This window comes from Salmo salar, chromosome ssa03 (assembly GCF_905237065.1).
Source record: "Salmo salar chromosome ssa03, Ssal_v3.1, whole genome shotgun sequence".
NCBI lineage: Eukaryota > Metazoa > Chordata > Actinopteri > Salmoniformes > Salmonidae > Salmo > Salmo salar.
The window spans coordinates 17,380,023-17,394,864 of NC_059444.1; the positions used below are offsets into that span (position 1 = coordinate 17,380,023).

The 14,842-nt window shown below is 50.3% G+C and overlaps 1 protein-coding gene across 1 annotated transcript in view; it reads left to right on the forward strand.

Moving 5' to 3' along the window:
- Positions 1 to 9,277: 9,277 nt before the first annotated feature.
- Positions 9,278 to 14,842, forward strand: part of LOC106598776 (dihydropyrimidine dehydrogenase [NADP(+)]) — an 81,044-nt gene continuing 75,479 nt past the window's right edge. Inside the window, 2 exon segments of the mRNA XM_045716021.1 lie at positions 9,278 to 9,285; positions 9,580 to 9,726. Of these exon segments, the coding sequence (XP_045571977.1) occupies positions 9,278 to 9,285; positions 9,580 to 9,726 (155 nt within the window).

The window sequence follows — 14,842 nt, forward strand, 5'->3', positions numbered from 1 at the left end:
ACCAAACTGGAAGTCTTCCGACTAGCTTGGAAAGACAGTACCGTGCAGTATCGAAGAGCCCTCACTGCTGCTCGATCATCCTATTTTTCCAACTTAATTGAGGAAAATAAGAACAATCCGAAATTTATTTTTGATACTGTCGCAAAGCTAACTAAAAAGCAGCATTCGCAAATGGAGGATGGCTTTCACTTCAGCAGTAATAAATTTATGAACTTCTTTGAGGAAAAGATCATGATCATTAGAAAGCAAATTACAGACTCCTCTTTAAATCTGGGTATTCCTCCAAAGCTCCATTGTCCTGAGTCTACACAACTCTGCCAGGACCTAGGATCAAGGGAGATACTAAAGTGTTTTAGTACTATATCTCTTGACACAATGATGAAAATAATCATGGCCTCCAAACCCTCAAGCTGCATACTGGACCCTATTCCAACTAAACTACTGAAAGAGCTGCTTCCTGTGCTTGGCCCTCCTATGTTGAACATAATAAACGGCTCTCTATCCACCGGATGTGTACCAAGCTCACTAAAAGTGGCAGTAATAAAGCCTCTCTTGAAAAAGCCGAATCTTGACCCAGAAATTATAAAAAACTATCGGCCTATATCGAATCTTCCATTCCTCTCAAACATTTTAGAAAAAGCTGTTGCACAGCAACTCGCTGCCTTCCTGAAGACAAACAATGTTTTAGACCCCATCATAGCACTGAGACTGCACTTGTGAAGGTGGTAAATGACCTTTTAATGACGTCAGACCGAGGCTCTGCATCTGTCCTCGTGCTCCTAGATCTTAGTGCCACTTTTGATACCATCGATCACCACATTCTTTTGGAGAGATTGGAAACCTAAATTGGTCTACATGGACAAGTTCTGGCCTGGTTTAGATCTTATCTGTCGGAAAGATATCAGTTTGTCTCTGTGAATGGTTTGTCCTCTGACAAATCAATTGTAAATTTCGGTGTTCCTCAAGGTTTCGTTTTAGGACCACTATTGTTTTCACTATATATTTTACCTCTTGGGGATGTCATTCGAAAACATAATGTTAAATTTCACTGCTATGCGGACGACACACAGCTGTACATTTCAATGAAACATGGTGAAACCCCAAAATTGCCCTCGCTAGATGCCTGTTTCAGACATAAAGAAGTGGATGGCTGCAAACTTTCTACTTTTAAACTCGGACAAAACAGAGATGCTTGTTCTAGGTCCCAAGAAACAAAGAGATCTTCTGTTGAATCTGACAATTAATCTGGATGGTTGTACAGTCGTCTCAAATAAAACTGTGAAGGACCTCGGCGTTACTCTGGACCCTGATCTCTCTTTTGAAGAACATATCAAGACTGTTTCAAGGACAGCTTTTTTCCATCTACGTAACATTGCAAAATCAGAAACTTTCTGTCCAAAAATTACGCAGAAAAACTTATCCATGCTTTTGTTACTTCTAGGCTGGACTACTGCAATGCTCTACTCCCCGGCTACCCGGATAAAGCACTAAATAAACTTCAGTTAGTGCTAAATACGGCTGCTAGAATCCTGACTAGAACCAAAACATTTGATCATATTACTCCAGTGCTAGCCTCCCTACACTGGCTTCCTGTTAAGGCATGGGCTGATTTCAAGGTTTTACTGCTAACCTACAAAGCATTACATGGGCTTGCTCCTACCTATCTTTCCGATTTGGTCCTGCCGTACATACCTACACGTACGCTACGGTCACAAGACGCAGGCCTCCTAATTGTCCCTAGAATTTCTAAGCAAACGGCTGGAGGTAGGGCTTTCTCCTATAGAGCTCAATTTTTATGGAATGGTCTGCCTACCCATGTGAGAGACGCAGACTCAGTCTCAACCTTTAAGTCTTTACTGAAGACTTATCTCTTCAGTAGGTCCTATGAGTATAGTCTGGCCCAGGAGTGTGAAGGTGAACGGAAAGGCTGGAGCAACAAACCGCCCTTGCTGTCTCTGCCTTGCCGGTTCCCCTCTCTCCACTGGGATTCTCTGCCTCTAACCCAATTACAGGGGCTGAGTCACTGGCGTACTGGTGTTCTTCCATGCCGTCCATGGGAGGGGTGCGTCACTTGAGTAGGCTGAGTCACTGACGTGGTCTTCCTGTCTGGGTTGGCGCCCCCCCCTTGGGTTGTGCCGTGGCGGAGATCTTTGTGGGCTATACACGGCCTTGTCTTAGGACGGTAAGTTGGTGGTTGGAGACATCCCTCTAGTGGTGTGGGGGCTGTGCTTTGGCAAAGTGGGTGGGGTTATATCCTGCCTGTTTGGCCCTGTCCGGGGGTTTCATCGGATGGGGCCACAGTGTCTCCTGATCCCTCCTGTCTCAGCCTCCAGTATTTATGCTGCAGTAGTTTATGTGTCGGGGGGCTAGGGTCAGTCTGTTACATCTGGAGTATTTCTCTTGTCTTATCCGGTGTCCTGTGTGAATTTAAATATGCTCTCTCTAATTCTCTCTTTCTTTCTTTCTCTCGGAGGACCTGAGCCCTAGGACCATGCCTCAGGACTACCTGGCATGATGACTCCTTGCTGTCCCCAGTCCACCTGGCCGTGCTGCTGCTCCAGTTTCAACTGTTCTGCCTGCGGCTATGGAACCCTGACCTGTTCACCGGACGTGCTTGTTGCACCCTCGACAACTACTATGATTATTATTATTTGACCATGCTGGTCATTTATGAACATTTTAACATCTTGACCATGTTCTGTTATAATATCCACCCGGCACAGCCAGAAGAGGACTGGCCACCCCTCATAGCCTGGTTCCTCTCTAGGTTTCTTGCTGTTTGCGGTTTTAGGCTGGGTTTCTGTACAGCACTTTGAGATATCAGCTGTGTAACGATCGTCGTGCAGGAAGGAAGAAGTGGACCAAGGCGCAGCTGGGAGCGAACTCATGTTATTTATTACAGACTGAAATAACACGGTCAAAACAGAGAATAAACGTATCGCTACTGCTCCAACAAAAAGACACAACAACCCACAAACATCGTGGGGGGAAAAGGAACTTAAATATGATTCCCCAATCAGAGGCAACTAGTGACAGCTGTCTCTGATTGGGAATCGACAGAACCCAACATAGAAATACGCCCCAAAGCAAGGCTATACCAAAAACATAGAAAATAAACTATAGAAATGCCACACCCTGACCAAAATAGAAGAGTTCACCTGGTCAGGGCGTGACAGTACCCCCCCCCCCTCCAACGGTGCGTACTCCCGGCGCACCAACCTAAAGTTTATTAGGGGGGGGGGACCCGGGTGGGCGCCTCACCCTCGGTGGAGGCTCTGGCCCCGGGCGTGTTTCTCCCCCTGCCTCCACCCTAGCCCTACCCCTCTGGCCCGGACTGGACCACGTTGGAGCGGCATGCTCAGGCTCCGGAGCGGAGCCGCCGACCGGAACAGGACTGGTCACCGGTGGACCGGACACAGGCCGTGCCGGACTGTGGACACGCGCCGTGGGCCTGGTGCGGGGAACAGGGACGGGCCGGACAGGACCGGGGACACGCACCACCAACCTGGTGCGGGGAGCAGGGACGGGCCGGACTGGCCTGGGGACACGCACCACCAACCTGGTGCGGGGAGCAGGGACGGGCCGGACTGGACTGGGGACACGCACCACCGGCTTGGTGCGGGGAGCCGGGATGGGCCGGACAGGACTGTGGACACGCACCACTAACCTGGTGCGGGGAGCAGGGACGGGCCGGACATGACTGGGGACACGCACCACTAACCTGGTGCGGGGAGCAGGGACGGGCCGGACTGGACTGGGGCCACACACCACTGGCTTGGTGCGGGGAGCAGGGACGGGCCGGACTGGACTGGGGACGCGCACCACTAACCTGGTGCGGGGAGCAGGGATGGGCCGGACAAGACTGGGGACACGCACCACTAACCTGGTGCGGGGAGCAGGGACGGGCCGGACTGGACTGGGGCCACACACCATTGGCTTGGTGCGGGGAGCAGGGACGGGCCGGACTGGACTGGGGACGCGCACCACTAACCTGGTGCGGGGAGCAGGGATGGGCCGGACAGGACTGGGGACACGCACCACTAACCTGGTGCGGGGAGCAGGGACGGGCCGGACTGGACTGGGGCCACACACCACTGGCTTGGTGCGGGGAGCAGGGACGGGCCGGACTGGACTGGGGACGCGCACCACTAACCTGGTGCGGGGAGCAGGGATGGGCCGGACAGGACTGGGGCCACACACCACTGGCTTGGTGCGGGGAGCAGGGACGGGCCGGACTGGACTGGGGACGCGCACCACTAACCTGGTGCGGGGAGCAGGGATGGGCCGGACTGGCCTGGGGACACGCACCACCAACCTGGTGCGGGGAGCAGGGACGGGCCGGACTGGACTGGGGACACGCACCACCGGCTTGGTGCGGAGAGCCGGGATGGGCCGGACAGGACTGTGGACACGCACCACTAACCTGGTGCGGGGAGCAGGGACGGGCCGGACATGACTGGGGACACGCACCACTAACCTGGTGCGGGGAGCAGGGACGGGCCGGACTGGACTGGGGACGCGCACCACTAACCTGGTGCGGGGAGCCGGGATGGGCCGGACAGGACTGTGGACACACACCACTAACCTGGTGCGGGGAGCAGGGACGGGCCGGACATGACTGGGGACACGCACCACTAACCTGGTGCGGGGAGCAGGGACGGGCCGGACTGGACTGGGGCCACACACCACTGGCTTGGTGCGGGGAGCAGGGACGGGCCGGACTGGACTGGGGACGCGCACCACTAACCTGGTGCGGGGAGCAGGGATGGGCCGGACAAGACTGGGGACACGCACCACTAACCTGGTGTGGGGAGCAGGGACGGGCCGGACTGGACTGGGGCCACACACCACTGGCTTGGTGCGGGGAGCAGGGACGGGCCGGACTGGACTGGGGACGCGCACCACTAACCTGGTGCGGGGAGCAGGGATGGGCCGGACAGGACTGGGGCCACACACCACTGGCTTGGTGCGGGGAGCAGGGACGGGCCGGACTGGACTGGGGACGCGCACCACTAACCTGGTGCGGGGAGCAGGGATGGGCCGGACTGGACTGGGGACACGCACCACCAACCTGGTGCGGGGAGCAGGGACGGGCCGGACTGGACTGGGGACACGCACCACCGGCTTGGTGCGGGAGAGCAGGGATGGGCCGGACAGGACTGTGGACACGCACCACTAACCTGGTGCGGGGAGCAGGGACGGGCCGGACATGACTGGGGACACGCACCACTAACCTGGTGCGGGGAGCAGGGACGGGCCGGACTGGACTGGGGCCGCGCACCACTGGCTTGGTGCGGGGAGCAGGGACGGGCCGGACAGGACTGTGGACACGCACCACTAACCTGGTGCGGGGAGCAGGGACGGGCCGGACAAGACTGGGGACACGCACCACTAACCTGGTGCGGGGAGCAGGGACGGGCCGGACTGGACTGGGGCCACACACCACTGGCTTGGTGCGGGGAGCAGGGACGGGCCGGACTGGACTGGGGACGCGCACCACTAACCTGGTGCGGGGAGCAGGGATGGGCCGGACAGGACTGGGGACACGCACCACTAACCTGGTGCGGGGAGCAGGGACGGGCCGGACTGGACTGGGGCCACACACCACTGGCTTGGTGCGGGGAGCAGGGACGGGCCGGACTGGACTGGGGACGCGCACCACTAACCTGGTGCGGGGAGCAGGGATGGGCCGGACAGGACTGGGGCCACACACCACTGGCTTGGTGCGGGGAGCAGGGACGGGCCGGACTGGACTGGGGACGCGCACCACTAACCTGGTGCGGGGAGCAGGGATGGGCCGGACAGGACTGGGGACACGCACCACTAACCTGGTGCGGGGAGCAGGGATGGGCCGGACTGGACTGGGGCCACACACCACTGGCTTGGTGCGGGGAGCAGGGACGGGCCGGACTGGACTGGGGACGCGCACCACTAACCTGGTGCGGGGAGCAGGGATGGGCCGGACAGGACTGTGGACACGCACCACTAACCTGGTGCGGGGAGCATGGACGGGCCGGACTGGACTGTGACCGCACACCGGCGACACAGTGCACATAAGCGGCGCCGGATATCCTGGACCGAGGAGGCGCACTGGAGGTCTGGAGTGCACAGCTGACATCACCCGTTCTGGCTCAACACCCACCTTAGCCTGGCAAGTGTGGAGCGCTGGCACAGAACGCACTGGGCTTTGCAGCCGTACCGGAGACAGGGTGCGCGTCCTCGGCGCAGGATACATCGGACCGAGAAGGGGCACCGGAGGCCAGGAGCGCTGAGCCGGCACAACACGTCCTCGCTGAACACTCCCCCTAGCCCGGCAAATGTGGGGCGCTGGCACAGAGCGCACTGGGCTGTGCAGGCGCACTGGCGATACCGTGCGCACCTCTGCCACCCAAGGCTCTTCCTCCACGCTGTCCCTACGCAGGTCCTCCAGGACCTGCCACATCTCTGCCTCCTCCTTCGCCGTTATCCCCCACGAGAGCAGTGGTCTGGGCTCTTCCTCTGCCCTTCCGGACCACCCCATTAGCCACCCCCCAAAATTTTCTTGGGGGTGTCTTCCGGGCCTCCTCGACCGCCGCCTGCGACTCCTTCCACCGGCTGGCATCACCTCCTCGACCTGGGAATCCTTCCGCCAGGGTCCTTTCCCCGACATGATCTCTCCCAGGTCCAGAACTCCTTTCCCTCGCGAGCCCATCTCTCGCGCTCCTTTTCCTCCCGCTGCTTGGTCCTGGTTTGGTGGGTTGTTCTGTAACGATCGTCGTGCAGGAAGGAAGAAGTGGACCAAGGCGCAGCTGGAGCGAACTCATGTTATTTATTACAGACTGAAATAACACGGTCAAAACAGAGAATAAACGTATCGCTACTGCTCCAACAAAAAAGAGACAACAACCCACAAACATCGTGGGGGGAAAAGGAACTTAAATATGATTCCCCAATCAGAGGCAACTAGTGACAGCTGTCTCTGATTGGGAATCGACAGAACCCAACATAGAAATACGCCCCAAAGCAAGGCTATACCAAAAACATAGAAAATAAACTATAGAAATTCCACACCCTGACCAAAATAGAAGAGTTCACCTGGTCAGGGCGTGACAAGCTGATGTACGAAGGGCTATATAAATACATTTGATTAGATTTGACAAAATTAGACACGTAATATCTGAAAATGTAGCTAGCTAAACTATCTTACCCTTATACATGGATGGACGCTTCTCCCTCTCTGTCACGGATGCCATGGTTGCCCTTAGTTTGAAGATGTATTCCGGAGACAGTTGTTTTAAACAACAGCTTACTGTTTGTTCTCTTTTCGACTCCGTCTGCATATTTGCAATCAAACGGCAGAATTTTCTCCATCTCCCTAACTACCATACTCCAATCTCGGTCCTTCAAAAAGTGGAGAGTAACACTTATGCACTTCTACTACGTGATAACGTTAAAAAAAACTGTGTTAGAAAGTATTACCTACACATACTGACCAGCTCATGTTATAGATACAAGCGTGCTACATGGCAGACCAATCCGAACTCATCTCTCGGCATATCCAGCCCATCCATTATCTCAGCCATTCATGGCTAGCGGGACGGTTGCTGTCTTTTTCTGTGGCTAAATCAACTAGGCTCGTAATTTAACAATTTTATTCATATTTACAGATGGCATACAAGTTTGTAATTAAGGCACATGAAAGTTCACATGTTCCAGAAGGCATTTCTGTTCAAATGGCTCTTCTGGGAAGTAGTGACGCGCGACATACGCCTAGTTTCCTGAAACGACTCACATATAGCATACACTGAGTGTACCAAAACATTAGGAACACCTTCCTAATATTGAATTGTATACCCCCTTTTGCCCTTAGAACAGCCTCAATTCATTGGGGCATGGACTCTACAAGGTGTCGAAAGCGTTCTACAGGGATGTTGGCCCATGTTGACTCCGGTGCTTCCCACAGTTGTGTCAAGTTGGCTGGATGTCCTTTGGGTAGTGGACCATTCTTGAATCACACTGGAAACTGTTGAGCGTGAAAAACCCACTAGCGTTGCAGTTCTTGACAAAAACGTGTGTGCCTGGCACCTACTACTATAATCCGTTCAAAGGCATTTAAATATTTTATCTTGCCCTTTATCACCCTCTGAATGGCACAAATACACAATCCATGTCTTTAACGCGTCACTGACTGAAGTGGATTTAACGAGTGCCTTCAATAATAGTATATACATTATCTAATACAATTTTTATTTATTTATTATAAATACCTCAACTTTGCCAGTTGAATGACAGCAGCCTGCACTCACATCTTGGATCTGGTTGCTTTGTGTGTTATCGTGCGTTTCAATTACTATTATCTGTCTGGCACCAACCTCACACGCTGCCTTCAAGCCCCAGTTTGGGACCAGGACCAAAGGGAGGCTCATTTCAATTTGTGCTTGTCCTTCTGTTCTGCTCTTTGTCTGATCGTTCTCTCCGTGTGCACTGAAATGAATACAGACATGGTTTCCCTTTACACTGCAAAGAGCATTAAATTAGTATTAGTGTGCCGGTAATGGCTGTTTCCTTTTCTCTTCAGGCCCACCCCCCCTTCCCTCCTTTCCCTCATTTAGCACTGGTTGCTAATTGTGTTTGCCATCAGAACAGAGGACCCTACTTTACATTTGTGCCAGTCTTGAAAGACTTGAACGTACCATGATAATTTGACTGGCAACTTGAATCAATGGGCGCTGTGTGTCAGAGCTGGAGGCAATGCAGTATCGGAATCTATTCAGCCTCAATGTGTCTCTGTTTTCACAGTGCATTTGCCTCCTTATCTAAACTAGGCCTAGGTGGTACTTTATTTCTTGATGTTAGTCATAAAAAAGGAATTACATTAATGTGTTGTGTGATTAACATAGGTTGTTGTCACAATCCGATGGTGTTTTGCCACAATTAGACATTTTCTCTCATTAGAGTTACACATTTAATTTCACTGTGAACATTTATAAAATGATTGACTTTATGATTATTTGCAGAGTGTAGAAATATATTTTTCTCTCCATAAACATGTAGCCTTAAGAAAAACATATGCTATATTAAAACACATCAAAATTCCGTCCTACCATTGATGATTCTTCATAAAACAATTCCTACTGTATGTGCCTCAATGCCCTCTCTTATTTGCTTCTCTGTACTACTCTCAAACCCACTCAATACTGAGACCCCTGTGGTGTTGCAACGACATTGTCTAGTTCACAATAAGCTGTGATAGTGTATTAGTTCAATAAGGCCGCACTGCGTTAATGAGCTATGTTCAATGTGCCTGTAAGAGCCGACGCTGGACAGGAGAAGCAGGTACGGGGAGTCAGACATGTATTCGGGAACAGACATAGAACAAGACAGGAACAGCGTCAGCGCACAGGTAACACGCACATATGACAAACAATGCAGCAGCGGGGAACAGAGCTGGGGAACTGAGAAATATAGGGGAGGTAATAAACAGGTGATTGAGTGAGTCCAGGTGAGTCCAATATCGTTGAAGCACGTGACGAGGGAAGGCAGGGGTGCGTAAATGATGGTGGCAGGAGTGCGTAATGCAGGGCAGCCTGGCGCCTGAAGAGCGGGAGCCAGCGTGACAGTGACACACAGTATCCTGTCCCTGAACCCGAGGGTGCAGACCCACGCTGCCATCCACTAGACAGCCGTGAAGAAGAACGAGAAGAAACGCTGGAATAGAAACCCAGAGAAGAGCTGTGATGGAAGTCCGTCATGTGTACCCTCTTCCCCGTTTTTCCTGACCCAATGACAACACCAGGAAAACTCTAGACCCAGGTAAAATAACTAGGGCCCTGAGTTTTCCCTGGAGAGGTCACTTAGTGAAAAAAAAAAACCTGATCCGATGCTGTAGTTACGTTTATATCACAATCATTCAAAATGTCACAATTCCCTTTCCGTTCCTGATTGAAACCTTTTGGAGTGCCGATCAACAGTATCAGTTTCAATGGGACATGAATCAGAAAGACCAGACCCAGCAGATGCTGCCCTAAATGTGTTTAATATTGCACATTTCCTCTGGTTATCGACTCATAGATCCAGCTTCAGAGGCTTCTAACCATATTCAAATGCACATTTTTAATGCCCCCCGTTCCACCGCACCATGTGGCGAGTGTTCTACTATACAAAAAAATCTTGTTACCAGAGACTGCATATTAATAAGCTGCTTAAATTATGTCGGCAATTCCCAACACTAAGCATTTTGTCTAATTAATAATAATAGAGTCCCTAGATGTTGGATTAGACAAATCCTTTGCAGAATATAAATGCAACTACTAATTTCGAGTGAAAATGTCAATGGTTATCCCTGTGGCGACCGTGGCGGGCGGTTGTAATTGGAATTGTAATTATGTTGCATTGTATAGCGCAAATGAGCTTGGCTAACATGTCGGGAGACTTTCCAGATGCAGGTCCTAAATCATAAAGGACTTTTCAACTGTCCACTGTGCTTCCCTCTCAACACCCTAAATTGGCATTGGCAAGGTTTCTTAATGAAAGCTTGTGCCTCTTCGTAACCCCGGCTGAAATGTCATTGAGGTGTTGGTTTTGTAAGGGCATCGTCTAATAAGGCTGACTCGCAGTGTACTCATTGTGCTGTCTAAGAGGTCAGAGGGAAAGGTTGATGGGGGAGGAAGTGTAATGCACATGGGAAGAGGAAGAAGAAGCTCTCCACCTGCTGTAATATAGCTTAGCAATAGCAGGACCCCCCAGGATAAGTATTATCACCCCCCCTGCCCCCCTCATTGTACCTAGGGAGATGGAGGCTGGATGATAGACATCCTATCCCCTCAACAATTCATGTTAGGAGGAGACAAATACAGCTGATTACAATATGTAGACTAATCTGAGTACCCTGAGGGAAGGGAATGAGGGAGCGAGAGCAGCGATCTGCCAGAACGGGAACACATGGAGGGTTTTTGTGTTGATTTTTCCATACACGTTATTATTAGTTCATCCTAAAGCACAAACATGCCCGCTTTTAATATAATCAGCACAATTTAAGTACTGTTAATGCAGCCTTTAATGGTAACCCTCGCAAGGCTGCCGGCCCAGACAGCATCCCAAGCTGAGTACCCAGAGCATACGCAGACCAGCTGGCTGGAGTGTTTACGGACAGATTCAATCTCTCACTGTCCCAGTTTGTTGTCCCCACTTGCTTCGAGATGTCCACTATTGTTCTTGTACCCAAGAAAGCGAAGGTAACTGAACTAAATGACTATCACTCCATAGCACTCACTTCTGTCATCATGAAGTGCTTTGAGAGGCTAGTTAAGGACCATTTCACCTCCATCTTACCTGACACCCTAGACTCACTACAGGTTGCATTCAGCCCCAACAAATCCACGGACAATGCAATCGCCATTGCACTGCACACTGCCCTATCCCACCTGAATATGAGGAATACCTACCTGTAAGAATGCTGTTCATCGACGACAGCTCACCCTTCAACACCATAGTACCCTCCAAGCTCATCACTAAGCTCAGGGCCCTGGGTCTGAACCCCTCCCTGTGCAGCTGGGTCCTGGACTTCCTAACGGGCTGAACCCAAGTGGTGAAGGTAGGCAGCAACATATCCACCACGCTGATCCTCAACACGGAGGCCCCACAGGGGTGCATGCTCAGCCCCCTTTTGTACTCCCTGTTCACCGATGACTGCCTGGCCACGCATGTCTCCAACTCAATCATCAAGCTTCCAGACGACACAACATGGGTAGGCCTGATAACCAACAATGATGAGACAGCCTACAGGTAGGTGAGTGCCTTGGTGGAGTGGTGCCAGGCGAATATCCTTTCCCTTAACGGCAAAAACACAAAGGAGCTGATCGTGGACTACAGGAGACAGCAGTGAGAGCACGCCCCCACCCACATCGACGGGGCAGCAGTGGAGAAGGTCAAAAGCTTAAAGTTCCTCCCTGTGCATATCACTGACGACCTGAAATGGTCCCTTCACACCGACTGTGGTGTATAAGGAGCAACAGCGCCTCTTCAACCTCAGGAACCTCACAAACTTCTACAGAGGCATCATTGCAAGCATCCTGTGAGGCTGTATCACAGTCTGGTACGGCAAATGCACCATCCACAACTGCAGGGCTCTGCGGAGGGTGTTGTGGTCGGCCCAACACATAAGCGGGTGCACACTGCCTGCCCTCCAGGACATCTACAGAACCCGGTGTCACAGGAAGGCCAAGAAGTTCATCAAGGACCCCAGCCACCCAAGCCACGACCTGTTCACCCGCTATCATCCAGAAGGCGGACAGTAAAGGTGCATCAAAGCTGGGACCGAGAGACTCATAAACAGCTTCAATCTCCAGGCCATCAGACTGTTAAACAGTCACCACTAGCTGGCCTCCACCCAGTACCCTGCCCTGAACCTCAGACACTATTGCTAGCTGGCTACTCTACCCTACACCTTAGAGACTGCTGCCCTATGTACATAGAGTCATTGAACACTGATCTCTTTAATAATGTTTGCATACTGTTTTACCCACTTTATATGTACTTCATAATCTATTGAAAATTAAATACAGTAATATTTAATTTATATAAGTATTCACACCCCTGAGTAAATACTTTGTAGAAGCATCTTTGGCAGCGTAAGTCTCTAAGCGCTTTCCACACGTGGATTGTGCAACATTTGCCGAATTTTCTTTAAAAAAATGTTCAAGCTCTGTCAAATTGGTTGTTGGTCATTGCTAGACAACCCTTTTCAGGTCTTGCCATAGATTGTCAAGTAGATTTAAGTCAAAACTGCAACACGGCCACTCAGAAACATTCACGATCTGCTTAGTAAGCATTTGGTTTTGTGTTTTAGGTTATTGTTTTGCTGAAAGGTGAATTCATCTCTACGTGTCTGATGGAAAGCAGGACTGAAAGTTTTCCTCTAGGATTTTGCCTATGCTTAGCTCCATTCCATTCTTTTTATCCTGAAAAACTGCCCAGTCCTAAATGATTACAAGCATAGCCATAACATGATGTAGCCACCGCTATGCTTCAACATATGGAGAGCGGTACTCAGTAATGAGTTGTATTGGATTTGCCCCAAACACAAAAGTGAATTGCGTTGCCAATTTTTTTTTGCAGTATTACTTTAGTGCCTTGTTGTAAACAGGATGCATGTTTTAGAAGATTTTTATTGTGTACAGGCTTCCTTCTTGTCAATCTGTCAGTTAGGTTACTACTGTGGACTAACTACAATGTTGTTGATCCATCCTCAGTTTTCTCCTATCACAGCCATTAAACGCTTTAACTGTTTTTAAGTCACCATTGGCCTCATGGTACAATCCCTGAGCGGTTTCCTTCCTCTCCAGCAACTGAGTTAGGAAGGACACCTGTATCTTTGTAGTGACTGGGTGTATTGATACACCATCCAAATTGTAATTGATAACTTCACCAGGCTCAAAAGGATATTCAGTGTATGCTTTTTTTTTACCCATCTTCCAATAGGTGCCCTTCTTTGCGAGGCATTGAAAAACCTCTCAGGTCTTTGTGGTTGAATCTGTGTTTGAAATTCACTGATCGACTGAGGGACCTTACAGATAATTGTATGTGTGGAGTGTAAAGATGAGGTAGTTATTCAAAAATCATGTTGAACACTATTATTGCACACAGATTGAGCACATGCAACTTATTACGAGACTTTCTAAAATACTTTTTTACTCCTGAACGTATTTAGGCTTGCCATAACAAAGGGGTTGAATACTTATGGACTCAAGACATTTCAGCTTTTCATTTTGTATTAATTTGGCCGCTGGCCAAACTAAGCAATCGAGGGAGAAGGGCCTTGGTCAGGGAGGTGACCAAGAACCCGATGGCAGTGGTGGAAAGTACTTAATTAAAAATACTTTAAAGTACTACTTAAGTTGTTTTTTGGGGTATCTGTACTTTACTTTACTACTTATATTGTTGACAACTTTTACTTTTACTTCACTACATTCCTAAAGAAAATATTGTACCTTTTCTTTTACTCCTTACATTTTCCTTGACACCCAAAAGTACTAGTTACATTTTGAATGCTTAGCAGGAAAGGAAAATTGTCTAATTCACACACTTATCAAGAGAACATTCCTGATCATCCCTAATACCTCTGATTTGGCAGACTCACTAAACACAAATGCTTAGTTTGTAAATTATGTCTGAGTGTTGAAGTGTGCTGGGTGATTTTCACTTTTACTTGAGTCATTTTCTATCTTTTACTCAAGTATGACAGCTGGGTACTTTTTCCACCACTGCCCGATGGTCACTCTGACAGACCTCCAGAGTTCTTCTTATTCCTTCTTCCAGAAGGCCAACCATCTCTGCAGTACTCCACCAATCAGGCCTTTATGGTAGAGTGGCCAGGCGGAAGAAACTCCTATGTAAAAGGCACGTTAGCCCGCTTGGAGTTTGCCAAAAGGCATCTAAAGGACTCTCGGACCATGAGAAACAAGATTCTCTGGTCTGATGAAACCTAGATTGAACTCTTTGGCCTGAATGCCAGGCATCCTGTCTGGAGGTAACCTGGCACCATCCCTACGGTGAAACATGGTGGTGGCAGCATCATGCTGTGGGGATGTTTTTCAGCGGCAGGGACTGGGAGACTAGTCAGGATCGAGGGAAAGATGAACAGAGCAAAGTACAGAGAGATCTTTGATGAAAACCTGCTCCAGAGCACTCAGGACCTGAGACTGGGGCGAAGGTTCACCTTCCAATAAGACAAGACCCTAAGCACACAGCCAAGACAATGCAGGAGTGGCTTCGGAACAAGTCTCTGAATGTCCTAGAGTGGCCCAGCAAGAGCTGAGACTTGAACCCGATCAAACATTTCTGGAGAGACCTGAAAATAGCTGTG